Source organism: Heterocephalus glaber, unplaced genomic scaffold (assembly GCF_053883595.1).
Source record: "Heterocephalus glaber isolate CG9 unplaced genomic scaffold, H.glaber_assembly_v1.0 deba00001497, whole genome shotgun sequence".
In the NCBI taxonomy this organism is placed as follows: domain Eukaryota; kingdom Metazoa; phylum Chordata; class Mammalia; order Rodentia; family Bathyergidae; genus Heterocephalus; species Heterocephalus glaber.
In genome coordinates, this window is record NW_028258320.1 from 2,014,496 (window position 1) to 2,041,181 (window position 26,686).

At 52.1% G+C, this 26,686-nt stretch overlaps 1 protein-coding gene across 4 annotated transcripts in view; it reads right to left on the minus strand.

Moving 5' to 3' along the window:
• Btbd9 (BTB domain containing 9) overlaps positions 1 to 26,686 on the minus strand; it is a 438,873-nt gene continuing 412,187 nt past the window's right edge. For all 4 annotated transcript variants that reach the window (XM_021259885.2, XM_021259883.2, XM_021259886.2 and 1 more), the window contains exons 10-11: positions 14,102 to 14,180; positions 1 to 214 (exon numbers count right to left, since the gene is read on the minus strand). In XM_021259885.2, the coding sequence (XP_021115544.1) occupies positions 17 to 214; positions 14,102 to 14,180 (277 nt within the window). In that variant the 3' untranslated portion in view covers positions 1 to 16. The remainder of the gene's footprint in view (positions 215 to 14,101; positions 14,181 to 26,686) is intronic.

The following is a 26,686-nucleotide window of genomic DNA, read 5'->3' on the forward strand; positions in this document are numbered from 1 at the left end:
CCCTCTACTGCTTCCTTTATTGGTGCTGCCGGTTGGGTGAGCATGCGTTGGGGCCCGGGCTGGGGGGCAGCGAGCTGGTGCCTGGTGCCCGCAGGGTGTGAGGGTCGATCTGCTGAGTGGCTGGGCTGCCATCCCCTGTCCCCAGTTCCTCATTGTTTTCATCCTTCTGAATGCTCTGCTGCTCCGGACACTCAAAGTGGACACAGTGGAACACCTGAGAGAGAGAAGGAGAAGACAGATGAGTGACAGGTTAGCCTGGGACTGGTGGAGCTGCCTGGAGCCACACAGAAGTCAAGGACCCCCACTGTCCCCTGACTCCCACACTTGGTAGCAGCCAGAAGGTAGTAAACATGCTTTGAATGGTCAGACGCCAGTGTGGCTTCCTACAGTGTTCTCACTGGATGGCTCTTTTCAGGTGACTTTTGTCCCATGGCCCTTTGTTTTAATCCGTCAAGTTTTTATAAATTAAAAGAAGGGGTGGGCTGTGGTAATGAGCTGTATTCAAAGCCACTGAACTGTACCCTTCCCATGGGTGAACGGGACAGGATGGGAATTTGATTGCAATACACTGTTATGGGAAGCAGCCAGCAGGGCGGGAGCCCAGGAAAGATCCTCACTGACCCCAACTCCACCCCGAGACACAATTCCCCCTCATCCTGCTGGGGCTGGACACAGAGTTGGGCAGCTGGGACCTGACTTCCACCTTGCTCAGAGTAGACCAGCCTGGGACAAACATCTTCAACCCAACAGGCTGGGCTGGTCACCTGCCGAGGGGGGCACCACCCTCCAGAGCCCGGAAAAACTTGTCTACCCGCCAGGCAGTGCCACTGGGGGAGTCTGCGCTGTGCCAGCTGTGCACAGACGGGCACAGCACTGGACACACAGCCTGCAGGGAGCACAGGGCAGGGAGGGGCACAGGCCACAGTGGGGGAGGCGCTGCCTGGGGTGTCCTGGGACCCACAGAGGCCCTGAGTCAGAGCTCTCAACTGAGAACACGGAAGTGACACAGGATTGACACCAAGTTTTTTACATGTACCTGGAATTTTTCTAGAATTACAAAAACATTTTCCAGATTCACTGGCTAAAATCTCAGGGATAAAACTTCCATAATAGCAGATTTTGTGCTTTCTGCAATAAGCTTCTTCAAATCTATTTTATCAAATCATGTCATCAAATACTCCTAATATGTCCTCATCTTCCATCTTACGTTTATTTCCTATCTCACGTTTGTAAAAGTAATTGCATTTAAGCTTATGATGAAATGTCTTATCTGTGTCTCAGCCTAAGTGCCCAGAGGCTTACACTTCAGTGCACGGCTCTCGCGGGGCTGTGCACAGTGTGTGCAGCTGCACCTCTGCAGCGCCTGTGGAACGGAAGCCCTTGGGAGAGGTCCGGAGAGGAAGGAAAGGAGGCGGGTGAGAAGTGTCCCCCGGAAGAAGAGGGACACAGCAAGGCCTCGGGGAGGTGCCTCTGGGTCTGTCTAAGGAGAGCTAAGGCCCAGAGAAGGGTGAGCGGGGCTCTGGGGAGTGCGGAGGCCTGGCAGCCGTGGGGAAGATGCCACTCCCAAACCTGTCCTTGGCCCGCCCGGGGGACAGGCTGGAGCCCAGGTGGAGGCTGGTCTGAGAGCTGCCGGGTCTGTGACCAATCGCTCGGGGCCGTGAGTCTGTCCCGGGTGAGGCCTGTTGGGGTCAGGGTGAGGGCACGGTGCCCGGGGTGGCCTTGGGGCTGGGGAGTCCGGGACCTGCTCTCTCCAGGGCAGCTGCGCACCTGAAGCACTGACGCGTCCTGCGGAATCGAGTTCACAGAGGAGACAACAAATGTATTATCAACTGGGGAATTATGCTGAAAATATAAATTCTGTGCTTACCTTCCTACATCACTATTTCTTCCGCATTTCCATTTCAATTCATTTATGGACCACTGTTTCAAATTTCACACTTCAAACCCTAATATGAGGATGAGCTGCGACCACGTGTTTGCCTCGTCTGTCCTCTCCTTTTGGGGCAGCAGCTGTTTTCCCTTAGAATGAGCTCATTCGTCTCCTCAAAGAGGGGGCATGTGGCAATGTCATGGCCATGGGCTTCCTGTGATGCCACTGCCTCTCTGCAGCCCAATCCTGCCGGGCCCCGAGGTCTCCTTCCTTCCCTTCCTCTCTCCCTGCCCTTCCGGTAAATCTTCCTCCGTGGGCCCATCTGCAGGGATGCACCTGTCCACGGCCCACATCAGAGAGACCCGAAAACCATGCGGGCCCCAGGGCAGGGCCCTCTCGGTAGCAACTGCTAACCTGCCCTTCCCCATCAGCCTCGAGCTCTTTAGGCTTCTGCAGCAGCAGCAGGAGCAGCTCAGGCAGGGGGACCCTCAGGCCCTCGCACCTGTCTCCGGCCTGGGTAGCAGGGCAGGCTCTGCAGAGCATCGCCGTCCCCACTACAGCTTCTCATAGCCACAAATGGTCCGTCTCTTTCAAGACAACTCTGTCGCACTCTGTCCCAACGGCCTGTGAAGGGGGACCAGTCCTGCTGCGCTGGACTGCCCCCCCCCCACGCTGGAGCACGGCGCCTCGCCAGGCCCCCTGCCCAGCACCCGTGTGACGCCCTCTCCCCAGCTGCTGCCCCTGGTACCCGAATGGACTTCCTTCTGCCCCGCTCCTTATTACCTCTCCTCCCCTTTGCTCCTGCCAGCTCTCTACCGTCCTGCCAACTTCCAGGTGAGCTTCCCAGCCGCCCTTCGAGCCTTTGGGCACCTCCGCCTCTGGCTGCGGCTCTGTCGCTTCTCACTGCACTCAAGGCCCAAAGTTTCATCCTCCTGTCGCCTGCTCAGGGCCTTGCCGAAGAACAAACAAATCAATAAAACCCCTGCACTGAGAAGTAAGGTTGAAAAGATCTCCCTCGGCCTTGTGCTAGAGGCTTCTCTAAGGAGAGGCCCTGCTGGCGCTGCCTGGCCTGGGTCAGGGGTTTCTGCTCCCCACCATGCTGGGGAGGGCTTGGGAGGGTTAGGGTTAGGGTTAGGGTTGTCTGAGGCGCTGTCTGAGGTGAGTGTGGAAGAGGTGCACTTTGCCCTGTCCCGCTGTTGGCCCCATGTCCCACCTGAATTTATCTCCTAGTTTAGGTGCTGTTAACTGCACAACTGTGTTTCGTCCACTAACCAACCTGTTTTCAAGTAATTACGCACACGCGCTTATTCCCAACACACCAACACAATACAGCCAATGTCAACTAGCTGGTTGTTTCCCTGCAGAAACTTCCTCCACAGAGACCGTCCGCCTCCTTCCGGGCACCACACAGCTCCAGCGTGCTCTCCCACGAGGGCTGAGGGCGCCTGGGGAGCTGGCACGGCCGCAGGCCAGGGGTCCACGGGCGGGATGCTTCGGCCCAGACAGCTGCCCGACGGGAGGGGCAGGGTGTCGAAAGCAAGCGTCAGTGTGGCCCCAAACCCCACTGGCTTCAGAAGGCACACGGCCCCTGAGCGCCTCCACCGGGCTGCACAGGCTCTGCCCGGCCCAAAGGCAGCGCACAAGAAACAGGCAGCTGTGGGGAGTCACAGACGTGCGGGGGGGGGGGGGTCCAGGTGGAAAGGCGCACAGATGGGGCCACGAGACCTGGTGCGCAGGAGGGCTGGCAGGCAGCTTGTGAGCGGGACACGCGGCCAGGGCACCCAGGGCGGCAGCGGGCGGGCGGCCTGGCTGCGGAGGGAGGAAGGCGGATGCGCCTCACCCGCGCTCCTGCGCCTCACCCGCGCTCCTGCGCCAACACGGGCCGGGCCGGGGCCGGGGCGGGGGAGCCCGCGGGCGCCGGCGGGGTGGGCAGAGTGAGCCGCTGGGTCCCCTGCCGAGGCTACCAGAGAAAGGGCGCGGAGCCGGGGCTGGAGGAGGCGCCGGGTGGGGCGGGGCCTGCTGGGTCAGCAGCCTCGAGAATGGGTAGCTCTCATAGTAAAGACGCTTATGAAAAATATGCTTGTGATGACAAATTCAAATAATATAAGACAGTAGATGAGAAACCTTTAAACCTTGAACCCCTTGTGCAAAGAGTTTACAATCAAGGAGTGATTTTTAAAGAGGAAAACTCCCCACAGAATTTGACAAGACTCATAATGGGGGACGAGGGATTTAGCTCAGTGGTTCCGGCGCCTGCCTCACAAGCGCAAGGGCCCGAGTTCGATCCCCAGTATCAAAAAAAAACCAAGACTCACAATGGGAAGAAAAGCGTCTGCGGCGACGCTGGCAGGGACAGGGCAGTGGTGCCACCAGCTCCCGGGCTGCAGCACAGCCACCACAACCACACCCTCGCTCACGCCAACGACACGCTCGGGTCCACGGGACCTGTGGTGTCCTCAGTGGCTCTGCCTGGGGGTGTCTGGCACCCCGTTGCTGTTGCCAGGGCCTCTCAGGTGGGCACAGCTGGGCCAGGGCACCATGCAGGTGAGTTCACTTTCCTGCAGTCAGCGAGCGGGAAGCTGGCACTGAGTCTTGGGGTGGGGTAGCTCTGAGCCGAGACCTTTCACTGACCATGGAGACACCTGCCTGGTAAAGCCTTCTACTGCCTGGTAAAGCCTTCTACTGCCTGGCCAGCTCGAGTCAGAGGGGCGAGGTGACCACAGGCTCTTTCTGCCCGCACAGGAGTCAGGGCTAGAGGGGAAGGACGGGAGGCAGACAGGAAGGAAGTGGCCTGTCAGGCAGAGGGGACAAAGGGTGGACTTCCAGATGGAGGGCTGGCTGCAACTCTGGCACCCATCTCCCATGGGCTCTGCCACCTCTGAACAGTGCCTGGCTCCGTCACCTCAGCTGATGATCAAGGCCATCAGCTCAAGCCACATGTGACCATAGTGAGCGCCAGCCCCTGGGTAGCGCACAGACAGCTAATAAGCACCACAGTGCCTGCAGCTCCTTCAGACCCACAAATGGGCCTCCAGCAGGAGCTTGTGCTGGGGCTGCTCCTGCCTCTCACAGAAACACCACAGAAATGCAAGAGGTGGGATGGCTGTCCCCACCATGGGGAGTGGCCCAGAAACGTGCCCCTGCCTGTCCCACCAGTCCACTTCCTCTTCCCTGCAGGTGAATTGCCGAGTCTTGGTTCCTCTGCTCTCAATTTCTTTCCCGGAACCTTCCCCAGACTTAATACCCTAGGAAAGGATGTGAGCAAGAGTGGACGAGTCGTACAAGGAAGAGGCGCACTTCTGATTTATGCAGAGCTGTGCCTGCCGTGCCACATCACTCCCGGCCCTTCCCGGCAATCATGCATCCCATTAGCCTGTTTGACTGCTGCGCTCACAAAGGGGCACCTTTGCAAACCATCTTCAGTGGCCTCCAGATCTGTCCCCAGAGGCATGCAGGCTAATTTGCAAGGTAGTCGTGTGTATGAATCCGACACAACCCAGTCGTCCTTTTCTGTGGCTGCTGTTTATTGTCACTGTGCCTCGCTCCCTGGGAGCTGTAATTCTCACAAGTCTGAAATGGTCTGGGGCCTTCTTTTCTCTGTGAACCCTGGACAGGATTACACACGTGCCCCAGGCCTTTCCTGGCCATCAGGCTAATTCCTCAGCTGGTCGCTGTCTGCCGCCTTTCATTAGCGGAACTCCCAAGCACTGTTTGCCTGACATAATCTTCAAGGTTTGCAGCAGCACATGCCTTGGCTAGTTTTCCCAAGGCGGCCTGAGGGTGCACCAGGAACTGTAGCAGAAATTGGGAAAATTTAATAAATGTTGATCAATGATTCTACCTTGCTTTCCTGGTTTCTCCTGAGTAATTTCCACAGAGCACTTTCATGGCAACCAATACAAACAGGATTTCTAATCCTAGCTTCCAGCTAAAATCTACAAGGCGACGTATCTTTATAAAATAGATACCTACCTCCGGATGGCTGCCTGTAAGTAAGACACAGGCCACGGCTCTGATGTCCCCCGAAAGACTTTCCCTTCCACGGGCTGAAGTGGCGTCACTCAGCACTCAGCCCGGTAACCAGCGCGACGATGGCAACCATCAACTCTCCAGCTCCTCTCAGAGCAGAAGTTAACAGTGCAAGTACAGACAGCAGAGTTTTATTTCTGCTCCTTTAAAAAGGAAGACTAAGCACTTCCAACACAATGTTCCTTTTATTTTTATTGTTTTGGTACCAGGGATCAAACTCGGGTCCTTGCACTTGCACAGCAGGTGGCGAAACCACTGAGCTAAATCCCCGGGCCAACATTCCTTTTTATAAACCTTGATTTTATCTGTACATCTGAACAGCCGAACACACTGTTAAGAAATCATTTCATAGGGAGACATTTCCAAACTGGAAGCTACAACTTCTCAGTATAGCTAGGGGTGATGGGATAGCCAAACATTTTGTGCCTAGTGGGAGTGGAAGTTTGTTCCTATTAGGAGTGGAAGTAAATTTCTGGGTAACAATGGTCTTCTATGGCAGCAGTTTTTGAACGTCACTTTCCCATACCCACAGACAGCTGGCTGACAGGTTCTGGGAGAACTGGCCTTGCTCCAAGCAGCCCTGGCTCTCTGGCTGCCGTTATCTCTGTGTGTGCACACTGCAGGGCTCCAGGGCGTCACTCTTGTCTCAGTTTGGCCACAACATCATAGGGGTATTTCTTAGTTATTAAAAAAAATAGTAATAAAACACTGCAAAACAAAAAAGGGAAGTGCTCTGCTCCCAGGTTTCCGAGCTGGCTGAATGCCCCACCTGCAGATGCAGCCTCAGTGGACAGGCACTGAGAACGTGCGGCTCTGGCCGCTCCCCACTGTGCACGCTGGTAGCCAAGCCACCACTTTGGGCCTCACTTTGAGCTGCCAGCTCAGCAGGGACAGGTGAGGACCTGACAGCCTCATGAGCTAAGCGTCTCCACCTGTCGCTCAGTGTGGTGGCTCTCGGGTAGTTGGCTGCCCGAGCCCATGGCCACTTTCCTCAGGTGGCTGAGGATGCAGAATTATTGCTGCTCTAACACAACAGGTAGGATTGTGTGGTGTCTGAAACAATGACATGAGCTCAATGTGCTGCATTTTTGTCTTTTCCGAAAAAATCTTTCATAAAGATGCCCCTGAAAAGGTCTTGTATGTCTAGCATGCGAGAGGCTCTATGTTCAATTGCCAGCGCTATGGAAAAACAAGTCTCTTTTTATAATTATCCAACATGTGACATATTTTCCTGTCTCCCTGGGAAGATACCTCTGAGATCTCTTTCCTTCTCCTAAAAGACAGTGCCGTCAGAGGCAGGGAGGAGAAGTGACCTGGGGTTACCAGCGGGTGAGAAGGGCAGGTGAGCGGCCCCTTCCTTCCTTCCTCTCTCCCCCGCCTTGGCCCAGTGCCCCTCCCTGCCCGCAGCAGCTATTTCTCAGAGCTCCTTCTAGATCCTTCCACACTCTTTGCCAGCCGGCTCTTCTGGGGTCCCTGGCCTTGATGGCCTTCTGTGTGTGTGATCCTTAATTCATGGTTTTCTCTGGATTGCTCACCTTTGTTTTTTTTGGTACCGGGGATCGAACTCGGGTCCTTGCGCTTGTCCAGCAGGCAGCGAAACCACTGAGCTAAATCCCCAGCCCCAAGGATCACTCACCTTTCACTGCTCCTCCCTGCCCTACATTTTCTTGAAGCTGAAAGCTCTGGACTTTTTCATGCCCTACCCATTCCTCCTTTCTCTGGGGAGTGGCAGTTCTCCCCTCTGCTCCCTCTCTGGGGGTCCCCAGTGACTCCTGAGGGCCAGTTTCACTGAGAATCCTGCACCAAAGCTCTGGCCTGCTCTGACTTGTGCAGGGGCAACTGTGTGCCACACTCTGGGACACAAAGGTGCCAGAGCCCTGTGTGTGGGGCTATTGAGCCAACTCCTAGGTGTCCTCTACCCTCTGCTCTGTCCTTGTGCCCAGGCCCCTGCTGATCTGGTGCCACATCCTCAATGTTCCAGCACCTGGCCGTGGCATGCACCACCCAGGGCATCAACGTTGCCTCCTTGAACCTGGCTGTTGTCCCGAGCCGCTCCCTTGTGCACATCCCTTCCCACTGGGGCGAGAAACCCCAGGAGGGCCAGGTCCTCTGTGGGGCAGCCAGAGTCTGAAAGCTAGCACGGCCTCTCCCCACAGACCAGGGACTCCGCAGGGCACTTGCTTTTGTTTGCTCCTCCTGAGCCTACACAGATGACACTGGTGGAAGCCTGGGGAAGTCCCCGGGGAGCCAGGGAGGGGCAGCCAGGCCCGGGAGGAGGTCTGGGAAATAATTACCACCAGGCCAGGAAGGAGCTTTTATTTAGTGCTTCAGAGTCTGCTTCCTGATTTCTGTTTTTTTTCCCACTAGAGCCACATGTTGCTATGGGAACTAGGATGGCACTGGGAGCCCAAAGCCACTCACTGGCCTGACAGAAGCCTGTAAATAAATTCTGCCTCACTCCAGGCTCTGAGCTGAGTGGTCCTGGAGGGCAGCTCAAGTAGCCACTTGCAGACTTGCTGTCCTGCTGGTGCTGGCTCTCACGGACCCTCCCACGCCATGCTGTAGGCCCATTACTATTCGCAGCACGGCGGGTAGCAGGCGGGCGTGTGGTGTCATCTGCAGCCCCAGCCTCTAACACCATCCTCAACATTATCTCACTCAAGTCTACCAATCCCCAGGGCCAGGATCACTGGATCCACCCCTCCTCGGGGCCTGTCACCGCCACTTCCGCTCCGCACTCTGTCCCTGCCATCCAGGGTGCCAGCATTTCAGATGTCTCCCAGAGTTAAGGTGCTCTCTGTGGGGGTTGATGTCTGTCAGCCAGTAAGGCTGCTGCAGTCCTGATAAGGAAGAGCCCTGCCTCAGTTTCTCCCCTAGATCTATCGAGGGTGGGGCACAAAGTGAGCCCACAGGAACCACCCACTTGCCAATGTCTGACTCGGTCATCAGAGCTGTGGGCCAGGGAAGAATGAGCCTCATTTCTGCAGCTTAAGATTTATTAGGCTTTTCAGGATGTTAAGAGCCAGCCTGACTGGGTTCAAATCCTGCTCTGCCACACAGTGGCAGGTGACCCTGTACAAACGGGTCAGCATTTCTTAATACTTCCTTTTGCTTAACACCAAACTTTGTATTGTGAAAACTACATGCTAAACGGCACGTGGGACAGAACGTACAACTGGATGAATAATCACACAGGGCAGCACAGGGCCACCGCCCAGGTTCAGAAGCCGAGGCCCTCATGAGGCCCCGGCCAAACCTTAGCACGCAGGGGAAGCCGTGATTCTAGCAGAAACAACCGCCGCCCCTCACCTTTTCTCCTCAGCAGCTTTAGCTCCTGTGTAGGCATAAACACTACGTGCGGGCTCACCTGTTTCTGAGGTTGCTATGAATGCAACCCCAGCGGTGCCCTTCAGCTGGCTCTGACGCTCATCCACATGCACCATGGTCTCTGGAGGATGCTGTCTGCCCGTTCTTCTGTTGGGTCTGCCATGGGCAGTGCTGGGGGAACACAGCTTGGCCACACCCTCACCAGAGGCTCTGAGCATGGCGCAGCTGGACATGCTCATTCATCGGGGGCCCGGTGCACACACGCTCAGCTCTGCCACACACACACCCCAGAGGCACCGGAAGATAGCTGCCACCACTCCACACTCTGCCACCTTCAAAGCATGGGCGACAGCACCCGCCACACATGAGGATGAGTACGAAGGGCTTGGAACGGGACCCGGCACAGTCAGTGCTCAGACAGCTCTGGCTGCTGCCACTGTCACAGAGCATCGTCATCCTCATTGTCAGGGTCCTCTGTGAGGAGCTGCTAAATGTTGGGATGCCTGCTTTTCCATTCACACAAGTTTCTGGGCTAGGGAAACCCTCACCACGACTTTCGGAAACTGTCTGCATGCCATGACTCTCCATAATTCTTAGTCCCTTTTCCTTTCTTCCTGCATCTGACCCACTGGGGAGGAGAGGGCTTCGTTCATCCGGCTCACAGAACTCTACGCTATCCGTACCGGGCGACATGCTGGGTGCCGAAGGTACAAAGACGAATGTGACACGGCTTCTCCCCTCACCACATAAATTCAATAAGCACAGGGAACCCTGGGAGCTGCCTCCAGTCATCAGTACCAACCTCCGTTTCTACTATTGACCTGGCAAAGCTGCATGTGGGGTTCTTGTGGGCAGAAACCCTGTCTTCCTACACAGCAGAGTTCGCTCCTTCTGCTTAATCCTCAGTTTTTTGGACCCTGAGCTCCCTGCCTACGAAGAAACCATTCCAGAACTTTCTCTCAAACCTATAACTTCTATCATAAAAAGACATAACTTCTATCCCTTTCAACACCATGGACTCATTTTCATAGGCACACAGACTTGATCTCATTTAAGCTCAGCTGGATTGCTTTAAGGATGTAGGTATGTGGCTTTGCCATCGTGCTAAGACAATAAATAAAATGAAAAGGAAGGGGTTAATGAGAGACCAGATGCCTGGCAGAACCAGCAGGGCTCTGTAGCGTGGTCAGGGCTTGAAAGCTGAGTCCACTGTTGATGCACAGCAGGGCTGGCAGACCCAGCTCCTAGCCTTGTTCACATAGGAGAGGCTCAGACGGGGCGCCAGGTGAGCAAGCTCACGGGGACAAATACAGGCTTGCTAAGTTGGCCACAGCAACCACCGGAGTGCCCAAGGATGGAGCCAAGAGTAACTCTGAGGGCCACAGCACTGGGCAGAATCAGAGGAATGAGAACAAGTGAAGGGCAGGCAGGTTGCTCAGACAAGCACAGGTCTGCCACCTAGTGCTAGGCATGGGAGGATGAAGGGCGCCACAGGGGCGGAGGCTGGAGAGGATAAAGGGGAAGCAGTCACACAGGGCAAGGAGGGAGCGGAGGGCGGGTGGGCCACGAAGGAGTGGAGTGTGTTCTAAGGAGGGGAGATGAGCGACAAGGACAGCACTAAGGACACAGGAGCAGGGGGTCACAGGAGGAAGTGGAGGAGTCTGTAATGGAATTTATTAACAGAAGTCATAAGTGCAGCTAAAAAAATCAAATGAATTTATTGCTGCATTGCTCACAAAAGAAGATGAGAGACAGATGCCAGCAGCAGACGCACACTAGAAGAGGGCCAGTGTTGCAGGACCCACAAGCGTGGCCAAACAGGTGATCAAGAAATCTGCACGGAGCTGCCAGGGGAAGGAAGAGGGCATCGAAACCAGGCACCAGGAGACCCAGGAAGGCCCAGCAACCAGAGCAAGAGCAAGACAGACACAGCCCTCATGGGCCGGTGTCCCAACCCGGCATGACTCGCAAGTGAGCCCTCTGCTCCCCCAACAGCAGCTAGATGTCTGGAGGCCACGCAGCCATCCACTCACTGAGCTGCAGACTGTGTGGAACTACTCAGGTCTCTCCAAGCGGCAGGCAGCTCTGCTCTGGCACACTGTCCAGGCCGCTCCCCAGCTTTTGCTGAAACAGCCCTACACCATCGCCTCTCCACATGGCCAGCCCTGCCCTGCCCTGCCCTGTCCTGCCTGCCTCTCGGGCTGCAGCTGCACGGCAGAAGGAGGCCATCCTGGGTGGCGTGACCCTGTCTCTTCCTCCACGGATGCAGACAGTCTTACCTTCCTGTGCCTAAACCCAATTCCATCCACACTCTGGAATTGGCACAATCTCTGTGTTCACGTCAGCAGCTAAAGGGAAACGAGTCCTAGCTCCCATTAAAACCAAGGCCACTGCTCAGGACTGCACTGTGTCCCCAGATGAGGGTACTGAAGCCCTGACCCCCATGGAGTGGCCCCAGGAGTGGGACCTTTGGGGGCTGAGTCAGTGTGGGTGAGATCAGGAGAATGCGCCCAGGATCAGCACCCTTCCAGGAAGCGAGAGGGAGTGCAGTGCACATGCTCTGGGTGCCACTGCCTGCAACCATGTAGGCGGTGTGGGTGTAGGCTTACGCCTCCACGGCTGAGCCAGGCCCCCGTCAGTGGTGTTCTGCCACAGCAGCCCAGGCTGAGCAAGGCAGTCGCCAAAGCTACCTGGCCACTCAGTGGGGACAAACCTGGGCCACCCTCCCTGGTGAGACAGGTGCCCTGACCCTATTCCTTGGCTCTCAAGGGACATCAATCAGGGCCGCAGTGAGCCCTCCTGTCCTCAGGGCTTCTCCAGAGCGGTCTCCTCCGAGTGCTGCCCATGTGCCAAGTCATCTTCCCCCAGGCCACGTGTCCCTGAGATGGGGGGAACTGCCGCCCAGCACCCAGGGTGTGGCAGCAGAGCTGGGCTGCGTCTTCTCTGTGCTGAGGGTGCTGCAGTTTATGGATCCTGTCTAAGGCCCTGATCATGGTTATTTTATGATTTAAGATGTTCCGCAGCTGGCAACGCTACAGTGGGGCTTTATTTTCCTTATCAACAACTGATTTGGAAAGGCAGCTGACTAGTTACTCATCAGCCAAATGAGACAGGTCCCGTTAACTAGTGACCATCGGCCAGACCATGCAAACTGGAGGCCTGGTCTCCACCCAAGGGGCTGGGGTTGGGCACAGAGCCTCTGTGGAAATGTCACAGAAGAGAGACCTTCGCTGCCTACTTCACAGCTCTGCAATGGGAAGCCACTCTTCATCCTGAATAGCTATGAAGACAACATAACATGCAAGGTTCTTTTCCCTTCCTTTGGTCAGAGGGGTGGGGCTGAGGGTCCGTCTGGAAGAGACGCTGACCAGGCTCGCGGGCATCATCTCAGGTCTCTTCCAGCTGACAATCCCTTCTGTTGTAGTGCATAATTTCAGAGGTCCAGTTAGATGGGTTTTTTTGGTACCAGGGATTGAACTCAGGACCTTGCACTTTCAAGGCAGGTGGTGGAACCACTGAGCTAAATCCCTGGCCCAAGTTAGATGTTAAAGCAAAACACTAATCTTTGTTCTGGAGGTAGCACTGTATTAGAAATAAGGACTTCAAGTAAAAATATTTTAGTTTATTCCTTGTAAAGATAAATTTAAACTGTTTTCAAAATTTCTATGTACCACATTCACAATTAACATAGTATAAGTGATAAAAACTGGACTTTATTGGCAAAATTTTAAAATTATGAGTTGAGACCAAATATATACAAAATGCAGATTCAATTTTACTTTTGTTGTATGTGTACACAGAAAGAAAAAATGTGATTTTATAACTCAATGTTTAGAATTCTTGGATTTTGTTTTAAAAACATCAGTTAGTTTACTTTTACAATTTTCAGGTTTGTTATGAAATGAAGAGGTAAGAGAGGAAGTTCAGGTTTCTGTTTATGAGCTCCTCTACAAGAAACACACTGTAGGTGTGAATCATTTTTATTCTAAATAAAAAGGCAAAATGAATCTAAATCATCACAATATTTTCACTTTTTAAAAGGCCTTTTGAAGTACAGACACACCCTGACATGCTCTGGAAAAATTCTGATTCCACGGCAACAACGCGGAGTCCAAGGCCAGCTCCCTGAGGCGGGGGGCCAGGCACAAGATGGAAACAAAGAGCCCATGCTCAGGAAGCAGCCACCTTTCTCCCTCCTTCCACAGCCTCGCTCTTCCTGCTCTGCTCTTTTATTTGCTATTCACCCTCTCACAGCCTCGGGATGGGGACATCCTCACAGGCCAGGCCAGCCCTGAGGCAGGCAGTGAGGCGCCTGCCCATCTGGCCAAGCCACGAAGCCATCCTGTGTAAATCCGAGAGAGATCACCAAACAGTGGAAGTGTCTAGCGTGGTTTTCGCTTCTTCTTGTTTCCCTCTTGAACCTCCACCTTACTGTCCCTGTTCCTTACACGGCCCGTCTTTAACCAAAGGTCTTTCAGAGGTGTACACCACACAGGGATTGGAGACAAAGGCAAGAAAGCAACACACGCCAAGCCAACTGCATAGCCATCCATGAGACACTCGGCTCCGAGGGCCAAGGCCCCACATAAAACCACTGAGGACTCTGAGGCGAGGTCTCAGTGGTGTGGATTCCACGGAGAAGAGAGAGGCTGGGAGGAAGCGGAGAGGCAGTGGGTGCTGGCTTTCATGTGCTGTGAAGAGACACGCAGACATGATAATGACGGCCCCGCCAGGGGAGAGCAGGACCTCTCCTGCACCCAGCTGTCGGGACAACAAGCCATTAGCAGGCAGAGCAAACAGTTCCACTTAACTCAGACTGCACTTACCAGGACATGGCTGAAGAGCACAGTGCTTCTCGAGAGAAGAGGCCCTTACCTCGTTCGCTGTATTGTGTGTTCCAACGATTCGGATGAAGGAGGCAGGCTGTCTCTCAAAAGTCACCGACTGCCAGGACCTGGGAGAAGAAACGCAGGTTAGGCGGTGTCATCATCTTGTGACAGTATGGCTCACGGAGTTGCGTCCACCCGGGAGTGAGCACCCCAGGAGACCTGTGCTACAGCAGGGTGAGGCTGGACCACCACCTCACATGTGCTGAAGGGGCACAGGAAATAGTGTCCCATCCGGGAGCTGAATCCCCTCAAAGAAGGCACTAGTTGATGACCCGTCAGTCAATGTGGCTCAGGGTTCTCAGAGGCTGTTGCGTAGAACACGTGTACATTGTGACAAGGGTGGGCCAGGGTTGGGAGCAGTAAACAAACCATTCTCATCCCTAAAATGGGCCAGGGATGGGCCGAGGCGAGAGGCTGCTGGTGGGGGAACTCGACCCAGGAGTGGAGTTTTGGAGCAGGGAGGGCTGGCGGTGGGCAGGGTGGGGCCAGACCAGCACTTAGCGCAGGCAGCTTCTCCCCAGGCCCCCACTCTCAGGACCGTCCCGTCCCTGGGTGGTCTCAGAAGTGCCCCGCTATCCTGAAGGCCATTCCTCGTGATGAGCGCAGGCAGGCAGGGCCAGCTCACTCCCAAGGTGCTGGCTGCCCCGGGGCCGAGGCTCACAGTTCATCAGGATGTGCCGAGGAGCGCACACACCCATGGCTGCAAACTCCAGTAATATTTTCTATAATAAATGCGAGGGGTTCACAGTTGTTGCCGTCCCTCCTCCGCTCACACAGTGGAAATGCCAGCTGCTGCGAAGCTGTTTCCTGTAATTGTCTAATTACCAAGTAATTCTAGCAAAGAAAATATATGTATTTGCAGTTTGTTTTCTCCCTCTGGTTTCAGGTGTTCCATCTTCTCTCTCCCCATGAACTTCCCGCTGAGACTGATTCACTGCTGCCTGGACACCAGGCCTCTTAAGGTCATTAAAAAGTCGTTACCAGCCTGTGTGCAAAGACTGTGCCTCAGAAAGCAGTTTTCTGAAAGCAGAATCAGAAAAAATCAGTCTTTGTAAAAACGCCATCATTCATACATGAAGGTGATGCCCCTGACCATCCTAAGTTTGTACTCTTGCTGCTTCTCAGGAGGGGTCTTCACCCCCAGACCCAGCTCTCCCTGCCCCCCTGCAGATGGGACCCAGCCTGTGGCCCGGGGCGGTCGGCCAGGCCTGGCTGTCACATCCAGGGAGAGCCAGGGAAGCCTCGGGGGGCATCAGAGTCCCATGCCTTTCCCGAAGGAAGCCACAGCACACACCGAAGCTGGTCTATAGCCTGCTTTTCAGCCCAGCCCTCCAGGAAAGGGAAAGACAAGTCACAACAGCCAGCGACAGCTCCTGGGTTCAAGTCATAGCTGCACAGAAAGGCTTGGGGTGGGAGGGGAGGCCAGAGCAGAGGCGACAAAATGAAGATCCTGCTCCTAACATCCTAGCCCCGTGCCTGTCATTCCTCTGGTGATTCTGGACTGAAGGTCAGGCTCCCTACGAGGAAGCCAGGGGCCAGGTCATGCCGAGGGCCGACCTGGCTCCTTCCATGGGCCTGACCCTGGCTCCCTCTGCTACTTGCTCCCTTGCGGCCACCCCCTCTTCTCTCCTCTTCCAGGTTCCTCCACAGCCCAAGGGCTCTGGGCAATGCGGTGGCCTGAGCAGGATGGAGGATCGGTGGAGTAATAAGATCAGAAGGTCTCAATTTAATACCAATCCTCCATTATATCGCATTAATATCTAATCACATTAGAGTTCATTTGCACTAACACAGCCTGAGAGTTGAATATATGATCTCATTTTCAGCAGAACCAGATACTAATCCTAAAGGGAAAATATCAGTAGGAATGGAAGCTGGTTAAGATGAGGTAATGAGCAGCTCTCACCCCAACTCCCAGATTCCATTTCCCCCACCTTCTTCAAAATGACCTTCCTTCCCTTTTCCTGCCTTCCTCTTCTCCATCTCCCTCACTCCCTCCCTTTCTTGGAGCTAGCTTCTCCCCTTGTTTCCCAAGTTGGTCTCAAAAGGCTGGGCTCAAGAATCTTCCTGCCTCAGCCTCCTGAGTGCTGGGACTATAAGTGCACACCACTGTGGCTGGCCAAAACAATTGAACATGGATCGATGTGGCGACAACTCCAGGACTGAGCCACATCTCCAATCACTACGTGACCTCAAAGCTCAAGGTCTCAGCTGGGATTTCACAGGGCCAGAAAACCACACCATCACTCAGCCTGTGGGGAAGCTCATGACCATTCCTAATGCACTTTATCCACAACTGCATCAAGAGGTACTTGCCAAGAACCTGCCCCTCTTGTTGAGTGGCACAACAGCCAGGAAGGACAGTGGGGCCTCGGGGCTGTGGCAGCCCGCCCAGCTCAGAGCCTGGCCTGGGAGCCAGGAGGGAAAGGGTCTGGACAGAAGCTACGGGGCTCACAAACTCACAGGGTCTGATCTTTGAGAGTCTCCTGTAAACCAAGAAGCTCCAACACAGACTGAGGTTCTGCCCGGTGCTCTGGCACCGCAGTGGACAAATCCAACCCTTTCCTGAGCTGTAGTTTCCTCTGCTGCTGATGCACTGGCCCCAGCCATGCCCAGCCATCAACGTGTGTGGTCAAAGGGAGGCGCCTAGGAATGGCTGCCACATGGTGATGCAGAGTTTGGCTCTGGACTGGAGAATTTTGAGAATCATTTACTCTCTTTTGTACACTTCCAAATGTTTGAATTCAGTAGAGTGCATACATACACATTAAAAACATCCATTCCGCCTATGGCCAGAGGCATCAATAGAGATTAGGAGACATGAAGCTGGTGAAAGGTCAGCATCATACTATTTCTCATGGAGAGGACAACAGGGCAACACTTGGGACCTTGGGCTTTAAGTGAGGTGTTCGGTGCACTAGGGACAGAATGACACAGTGTGACAGCTTGGGTCCTGGAGTTTTGAATCAGTTTTGAATCTTTGCCACTTCTGTGACCTAGGCAAGTTACTCGACCTCTCTGGGCCTTAGTCTGTCATCTATAAAACAAGGATGATAAAAATAATCATCCAAGATGTTTTCATAAAGTCTGAGCACCTTGGCAAATGTGAACCGGCGTTGGCATATACTAAGTGCTAGGAAAAAGCATAATGAGCCTGGACGAAAATCTGAGTCATCAGGCTCGACAGCGTGTGACTGACAGCCAGGCCACTCAAGATGACTCCCAAGCAGCACCCTTCTTTTCGACAGACAGGAAGTTAGGCACTGGGGGGATTAAGCAAATGTGCTGAATACATTCTTGAGTTTGGCACCTGCTGGTTATTAAGGGGGATCCATGCAAGATATAGTGCTTACTCTTAAGTTTATAACATCATCAGGAACACTGACCATCCTTCTAACTCATTAGCAAACCATGCAAACAGTACAGGACCAGTGGTCCCAACTCACAAACTGGTGGTGTTCCAGAACGTCCCTCATTACTGGCTGTGTGATAATGGGTGGAAATAATTTTTTTCCCAAGAACTAAAGCTATAAATTTTGATGGGGTTCCCAGGCCCACTCACAAATTCAATTTAATTCATAATGAGGTTGAAACATATCTACGAAGTTTAAAAAAGGGAAAAAAATGATGTGTTGCCATAGTAGTAATCAAACAAGTCAGAAAAACAAGGGATTTAAAACAATCTTTCTAAAGCTGCCCTGTGAGGAATGCGGATTAAATGCTGGTGTGCATATAAAATCTGGGAGGGTGTGGAACAGAGTAGGCGGTCTGTTAACGGGAGAGTGAGACAGTGGCCACATCTGCCCGTGAGGGCCTTTCCCTCTCAGGCCACTGTGTGGCACTCAGAGTGCTTCCCAGTCACGACCTGCCTCACCTGCTTCCTGATGGTAGCTGGTGGGTAGATGCACAGCCAACCTGAGTCCCATTTCAGAGACGAGGACACTGAGGCAGAAGCAGCCAGTAATCTATACAGTATCCCAGGGGTGCCCAATGTAAAGTCAACAACAGATGCCAGATTTAACACAGCTAGTTCCTGCTCTTTCCACCAAAGTGACCAAAGGGGTACTGACCTCCCACTGTCCCCCAGGTTTTACTTTCCTGGCCCTCAGAGTATTACTGATACTTCCTTTGTATGTCTGAGTAGTGAGTGGAGACCACAGTGGCCAGAAGATATATCATAGCTGACCCTAGCAAGTGACCATCCTGTGAAGTCTCATTTCCTGTGTGGATCGGGAGGTCACTGTGCAGCACTGCCACTGAGGGCTGTAATGGTTCACCCCGAAAACAGGAGTGTAGCTCGTGGTAAAGGCACAGCAGCTACTGGCTATCACTGGTATTTGTATGTATACTCGTTTGTCCATTCCTTCATTCCTTCCTGCAGTGCTGTGGACTGAACCTAGGCCCTCGTGCAAGCTAGGTTAGGGCTCCACCTCTGAGCAGCACTCCAGAGCCACGGGAGGGTCTTCAGGTCTCTGCCTGTGGTAACCTGGAGAGGGGAGGTGGCAGGCATCCCCCCCAGAGAGCGCATTTCGGGGACAGACCCACACCAAGCAGCGGGCTCACAATGTGGGACAGCACACATGAGACTGTGCATGTTATTTCTGAGACGCACATTCTTATTACATATTTTTAAATATTCTGGAAGTATATGTGCTAAATTCTTGACAGTGGCTGTCTCAGAGGAGAGGGCAAGGAAAAGGACTGCTGACGGGAACAAAGGAGACTTCAACATTAACTGGAATGTTTCATTTCTTTGATTAGAATAAAAAAGACTTGAAGTGTATGTAAAAAATATTAACTATGGTCAATTCTGGGGGATGAGAATATGAGTGAAAATTATATTACTTTTTGTTCTTCATATATTTTAAACAGCTCCTGAGATAAGTAAGAAAGAGAAAAGAAAAGAAAGGAAATCAAAGCAGTGTCTGTGTTTATGTAAGAAAGAACTTGCCGGAGGTGGAATTCACTGAACTGCAAATATAAAATTTGGGAGGAGCAGAGCTGGTCCCACAGCAGGGCTGTGATCTGCCAGGTGGCACTGCTGGCTCGGACAGCTGCATCTTTGTCTGGAGGAAGCAGAGACAGGAGAGCCATGGGTGGGGAGGACAAGCCCTTGCCATCTGTGCAGGCTGGGCTCGTGGGAGGGCCCTGGATGACAGGGACACTGAGCAGGCCAGGGCTGACAGGAGAAAGGAAGATGGCAGAGCTGGGCTGAGGACGGTTCTGCAGCAAGAACCTTGTCCCACCTGCTCCTGTGGATCCTATGCCTGGGATGCTGGTCTTCTCAGACTGAAAGATTATGGGAATCTTCTGTGTATGCTAGAAGAGAAAGCAAATGCCAGAACCTTCTGCAGCAGACCTGTGGAACCGGGGCAGGTAGAGACCAGAAAATACCTATCCAGGGCCAGGGCCAGGCTGCAGTTAAATACGGCCAGACAAATCCACGGCTCAATCTTTGCTCCCTCTACTAAAAGGGTCATAAAGAACTTTAATATATGTTTCACATAAAATATGTTATACCCCCACCCGCATGCCCACAAAACCAAGAGGACAGATGAGGGAGCGCGATCGTCTCTCTGCATCCACACCATACAGGGAGCAGGCAGACTCACTCTGCTGAACCCTAGAAAGACCCAAGTCCTGGAGTCAGCAGCCACCTATGGAGGGAGGGGCTGTGGGCAGGGCTAAACCAGCAGGGCTGCGGAGAATGGGCAAGAGGAACAAGTGCAGGCCCTGAATTCCTTCCCTCCTTCCTGCACACTGCAGACCAGCTCCCCACCTTGGCAGGAAACACACTTCATTCTGGAGACTCTGAAAAGAGGGGGTCTGGACTCTGGGAACAGGGCACAGCAGAAGGGGGACCGTGGGGCAGCTGAGCAGAGGAGGCACAGGAAGTGGAGGGCCCCGATGGTGAGACTCCCAGGCCCCTTCCCTCCCATGGCTTTCAGGCCCCCTTGGTTCATGCTGAGCCCCCAGGCAGGAGACTAGAGAAGACCTAGAGATACTGGCCTACCCTCCTTCTCCCTGTCTGTCCATCTGTCCATCCTTCCAAAACTATTTATCAAATGCTTATGGGGTGGCTGGGATTTAGCTCAGTGGTTCTGCCGCCTGCCTCTCAAGAGCAAGGTCCCGAGTTCGATCCCCGGTGCCAAAAAAAAAAAGGCTTATGGGAACAGGCCCCAGGAGCAGAGCAGAGAACAGAGTCTCTGTCCTGGAGGAGTTTACATTCTAGTGAGAGACTGGACAGCTGATCAGAGTTAAAGAGGCGTGATGGGAAAACAGAGCCATGTGAACAGACAGAGGGGATAGCGCTTTAGATAACATTTACAGAGGCCTCTCTGGTGAAGTGTCTGCTGAGCTAACAAGACCTTACAGGAATGGAGGCAATGGCCACACAGAGCTCGAAGACCATTCAAAGAGGGGCAGCTTGATGATGTGAGTGGCAGGGTTTCCCAATGACACACTCAGTCCCTGCCTGCTAACCCTCAAGGAAGCTCACAGACCCAGCCACAAGGCTTCTAGCTTTCCCAGTGTCTAAGGGTTAAAGGAGAACAGCCTGTCAAGGATCATCAGGGGAAGACTCTAACATAAAAGATAAAGACAAGGAAAATAGAGAAGAGTATAACTCCAAGGATATAGATACAATTCAGTAAGCAGAATAAGATTTCAGGAAAAAAAAATCCCCATGTTATCCTCAGAAAGATAAAATAAAGCATCATTAAACTTGTGAAATAAGAATAATATGAAAAGGGAACATTAGAAAACAAGAAAGTACACTTGTAAATTAAAACTATGAACTGCAAGAAATATTTCAACAAAATGGTTAGAAAGCTTAAGTGGAAATTTCCCAGGATGTCAAAATGATAGAGATAGAAAAGAGAATGAGAGAACCAAACTAGCAGATCCAGTATCTAATTAGTATATGTTCCACTAAGAGAGAGCAAAGAAAATACAAGCTAGGAACACAAGAAGTTTCCCAGATACAAAATTTCCCAGTCACAGAGCCCAGGGTGCCCACCACGATAGCGGGAAGCGACCCACACCAAAGCATGCTCTGCAATGACAAACTTCAGAAGACCTTCTGTGCCTCTGGGCAGGAAAAAGCAGATCTACACAGACATGGGAATCAGGTTCATACACGATTTTTCAAAAGCAACACTGGAGTTAGATGATAATGGGACACTTCCTTCTGAATGCCGAGGGACAGCTTAGCCCCCAGCTGAACCACCAAGTCAAGTGTGAGACACACTTGAAGAAACTTTCATTCAGTCATAAATCTCTACAAATTCATCTCCAATGCACTCATAAGAGACTATCAGAAAAATGAGCTCTACCAAAACAAGAATGTATCTAAGACCAAAAAAAAAAAAATTTATGAGAGCCAACCAGAGGTGATGGGAATTCCTGGGAGGAGGGGCTGGAAGGTTCCAGGCTGGAGAGCAACCAGTCCCGCTGACAGGGAAGATGCGCAGCCGGCCTTGAAGGAGAAGAAAGTGATTCGTGACATGTCAGGCCAGGCTGAGAGAAACTGTGTCCCTCTAACCAAGGTCAGGTGGAGGCCTCAGTGATAAGCACAGAGAAAATTAATGAAAAACAGATATATAGAAAACTTAAATTTTTTATCTCTAAAAAAAAGAAAAGTGATCATAGTGGACTAGACTACATGGCTGGAGTCTGAGCATCAGTTACACAGTCTGGGCAGTGCTAGTGGTGATCTGATAAAGAAAAACAGGGTGATGGGGAGAGGAGGAGCTAGGGAATACTTGTCTAGGAAGGGTAACAAAGCTAATCCTTAGCTTTCAAAGTAGGAAGATAATAGATAATTTTGGTGAGACAGCATATAGCTTAGAAATATGGAGGTACAGACCAAAAGAAAGGTCTAAAGGAGATGATCGTGTTTGCCTGCTCACCTCAAAGTCTGATCACTCAGACCTGGACGAAGGTGGGAGGACACAGGCACCTAGCTACTCTCCTGGAGCAGGTGTGTGCTGACACACTTCCAGTGAGCAGAATGGAAGGCACACGGACTCCACGAGCCCGTGCCCCAGGACTACTGAAGGGGTTGGAGCAGCAGGACAGAAGCCACCTACATGCTCAGCCCTGGGGACTGGCTAGGCAAATGTTGACAAGCTCCGATGTCCCCACCAAGAAAGACCATGCAGCTGGAAGGGGAGGCTCAGGGAAGCTCAAGAAATCTCCAAGGTGCTGAAACACTTTTACTTAAAAAATGAGACATTGTTTAAACTCTCTCTGGGGGAAGATGGATGAGGAGACATTTCACTATCTGTATACAATTTGTGGATTTTTGAAGTCATATTAATTGTATTCTCTTTGAATATATTATCTTTTCAAAACATTAAAAATTTTTTTTTAAACGGGAATGGAAAGCAGTTGCCTTTGGGAGTGGGGATGGGGAAAGGTGAAGCAGGGACCGCTGCTTTTTCTCATAAGCCCTGTGGTTCTAAGGACTGTTAAAACTACATATATGTATACATTTGATATAAATTTTAAAAATTTAAGAGTTGAAAAAACCCAAACAAGCAGAGCCAAGACAGACAGCAAAGCCTGTGGTGAGGAGGACTGGGAAGGGTTTGTGGAAACAGGTTTATTTACAACCTTTGGGAGCAGGGCTGGAAGGCAAACACGAACCTTTGGAAAAGATTCTTGAACAGAAAGGAAGTAATAAAGGCTGAGCTTCCAGCAGTGACGATGGTGCCCTCTCAGGCTGAGTGGCACTGACATGTGACACGTATTAAAGGCTGAGAGTGAGCATCGAGACTGGCGGGACTCAGTTCTTCCTGAGTGCCCCCGGCGCTGACCCTGCAGCAGCCCACTGGCCCAGCTGTGGTTCTTATTGTCTGGCTTGTTGCTGCGATGGGCCGGGGACCACACTCATCTCTTTAATCATACCTAAAGATGATCTATAGGCTGGGGATGTGAGGAAGGGAGGATTTCCCGCCACACTGGGTGAGGTGGGATTGCTGTGTTTCACAGCCCTTAAACTGGGCTCCCATGTCTGTCTGTAGGCTCCCCAGAGGCAGAGCAGAGAAGGTGTCTGTCAGGGTATATATCTGATGTCCCCTCAAAGCCTCATACACTCCTAGATGGGGCTTTTGGGGGGTGAGTGGATTACGGGGGCTTAGAGTTGACTTGCATTAGGAGGTGGGGTCTGCTTGGAAGAGGTGGGTCACTGTGGAAGAGGGCATGGCCTGGAAGCCTGAAGTGTTTATCTCCCTCCTGGCTCCTCCTCTCTCTGCTTCCTGTCCACCACTGCCTGAACAGCTCTCCTCCACTGTGCTCCTCTGCCCTGCCTTTCTGCCTTGGAGCCCGCCATCTAGGGACTGAAACATCAACCAAACTAAACTTCTCTCTCAAGTTGTGGGTGTCTGATATTTTGTCCCAGCAATGAGGGAAATAAATGAGATGGTGTCCAGTGTGACGGAGACACCAAGTCAGCCCACACCCTCTGTCTCTCCTTTGAAAGAGCTGACCAGGCCAGATCTCCAGGGCCCGTCCAAAGAAGCCCGGCATGCGGTCTCTGTTGTCTCTGGCACCTGGGTAAGTTCTTTGTTTTATGTGATGCTTAACTGGATTTTATAGCTGCCTCATTGCTCATACTTACTGGGAGTTCTGGCCTCCCCACATTTGTCCTGTTTGTTTGTCCATTCAACAATTCTTTATTGAGAACCCTCTTCATGCCAGGCTTCGGAAAAATGGGACGAGGTTGGGCTAATTAGGTATTGATCTGAGACAGCAGGAAAAGTTAGGAGCCCCTGGGATTAGGCTCACTGAGATCAAAAGTCACTCATGGGAACTCGACTTATTTTACTAGTTTACTGGGTATTTTTTAAAAGTTGAGTTAGCTTCCACTTTAAAGCGAGAGATTTCATATCAAAATACTGCTTTCTGGCTTCTCTGGAAAACTAGAAGATCTGGCAAGCATGGCATTGGGGGCTGGGGAACTCTTGAGCAGGACTCTGACCAACCAAAACTCTTCAGGGATCTAGCATAAGAAATCGGATTTCAATACATTAAAAATCAAGAACCCATACACCCTTACACTGATCTCCTCTTGGCCTGGAGACAGGCTCAGCAGGGTTGGTGGAGGTCACTGCCATGGCCCTCAGGCCCTACTCCTGCCTTCCCCTGGGCGCTGCTCAGAAGTCTGGTTTTGCAGACAATGACTCTATTCCCTGTCTGTGGGCCTGCTTGAGGCCTTTGTCAACTCCTCGGGATTTCACTGTGCAGCCAGTGTGGAGGGTCTCGAGGAGGGGCCCTTGCCCAGGTTGGGATGGAGAGGTGGGAGCAGTTTGCAAGCCTGGACAAGGACCATCTTGTATGGTAATTATGTCCCTTCAGCCGCCCCTCCGGGAATCCTGGATCTAGGTGGTATCTGACCCCTCTGCAGAGGGAGAACTTCAGCCCTTCTTTGACAAATGCGCTTGCATTTACTGCCCTAATATAAACCAGTCCTGGGTATTACCTTCTCTGCTCAGAGCATAATTTCCCTTTAGAGCAGTTTTCTCTCAAAGAGAAGGTCAGGACCCTCCTGCCAGCTCCTCATATGAGCTGATCTGAGAGCTTCTACCCCTGATGGCAGCTACAGAAAGGTATGTGTCCCAGGGACATTCCTGGAGTATTTGAATGAGTATGGTGGGGGGTTTGCGCCTACATCTCTCACCACCCCCCAAATTCCTGCTCCCACCCTCCTCCATAGAGCGCCTTGATTCCCCTAAGGGGATGCAGTAATTGATGATTAGCATTCCAAAGCTTGGCTTACATCCTGCTAGCCCGTCATATTTAATTACATTTTAACTATATTCGTCTTCGATAATAGCATGAACATAATTTAGATAATTATCTCTCTCTCTCTTATTCTCTGACTCTGTCTGTCTCACTTAGAGCTCCTTGCAACAAAAATCACTTTCTCGGCTCAAACACATAAACAGACTCTGGGTCCAAATACTTCCTTCTACAGTCTCAGCTGTATCTGAGGCCTAGTGGCTTGGAGTATCCTGCAGGAAGAAAGCAAATTCCTGTTGCTTCCTGTCTCTGGATTCATGTCCACACACAACTGGTGGTGGAGGCGGCAGTGGGAGCCTGGGCAGGAGCCTTTGTGTGATGCAGAATCAGGAGAGGCCTAGTTGATCAAATTAATGTCCACAGAGCTTTTCTTTCTTGCAAGGTGTAATGGTTTCCCAATTTAAATTTCACAAATTTAGACTCTGTGGAAACAGTTCTCAATGTCTGGTGAGTCTTTTGAAGGGAAGTGTTCTTTCTAATAGGGTTCTTGTCACACTTGGATCTTATAATTATCGGCCTTTCCCCTTGTCTGTTTTCCGCCTTTTCCAGGAGACCATGAGGTAGGAGGGGTGATCAGGGACAACTGTCTTTTGCACACTGCTGCACACAGGCAGGAAGCGCAGGGCCTCCCACATGCCAGAGCTCAGGGGACATCTACGTTCCCCACCTCAGAGCTACCCTCTCCTTCCCAGTTCAGGGAAAAAGGTGTTCTTCAGAAGCCTCGGATCCTTTGTTTTTCTGATTAAAGCTGGCCATAAATAGCTGAGTTCTTCAGGTACAAAGATTTAATGTTGTAAAGTTCAGACTTCTAAGAAGATTTTAAGCAAATAAGCAATAAAAAACGAGTTCAGGAATAGCTACTATCCAAGATAACTTGCTCAGAGTTTAGGGATCCAGAGCCTTGGTGAACCAACTTAGAAGATTTACTGTGGATATAGGAGGTTGGGGAGTCTTCACCCTCAAATTCCCCAGGCACTGTCTATGTCCTTGGAGCTCTAGGAGGCTCCAATAAATACACATTTTGAATTTAAAAAATCACTTTGACTCAACCTTATCTGATACTGAAAGATTATCCATCAGCTCAAGATCAGTCATCTTAAGACCAAATAAAGTACTCTTAGGTTCTAGGTTTACAGAGGCAAAAAGTACTTTTATTTTCCTTCTGAAGAATGAAAACTACCAAGTAGACTCTGCACTGGCAAGAGACAGAGAGCAGAGGCTGAGCAGGCATGTGTTTGTGTAGCAGACGAATAAAGGGATTCTTACTGGTACTCATTCTGAGTGGTCTCTGGAAATGAACACCCAACCAGACTTCAGGAACCAGGCAGCGTGTGACTGCTGTGTTCAGCCAAGCAGCTGACCCTTCTGGCCTGACTGGCACACTCCTGGCTGATGGGCACAAGGGAAATCGGCGACTTATACATTCTGGAGACTGGTAACCTCTTGGCTGACTAAGAAATGAAAAACCACTGAAGAAAGCAGCAGGAGAGGGGTTGGAGCTGTCCATGGTGTGAGGCTCTGAAGAGTGGAAGACCTGGACAGTTCTCTTTCAGAGCAAGCTGGGGAGTGTGATGTGGACCCTGCACTGGCCATGTCCAGGCCGAAGGCCTACCTGCACTGGCCGTTACACGTGTGAAGTCCCTGTCCAGAACAGGTGGGGGTTACTTTAAGCCAGGGCCGTGTTGGGAGTCAAGGGAGCTAAGAGCCAGGCAGGACTGTGGGACGTGGCCCTTGCACAGGCGCTGTATACCTTTATTCACCTCATGAG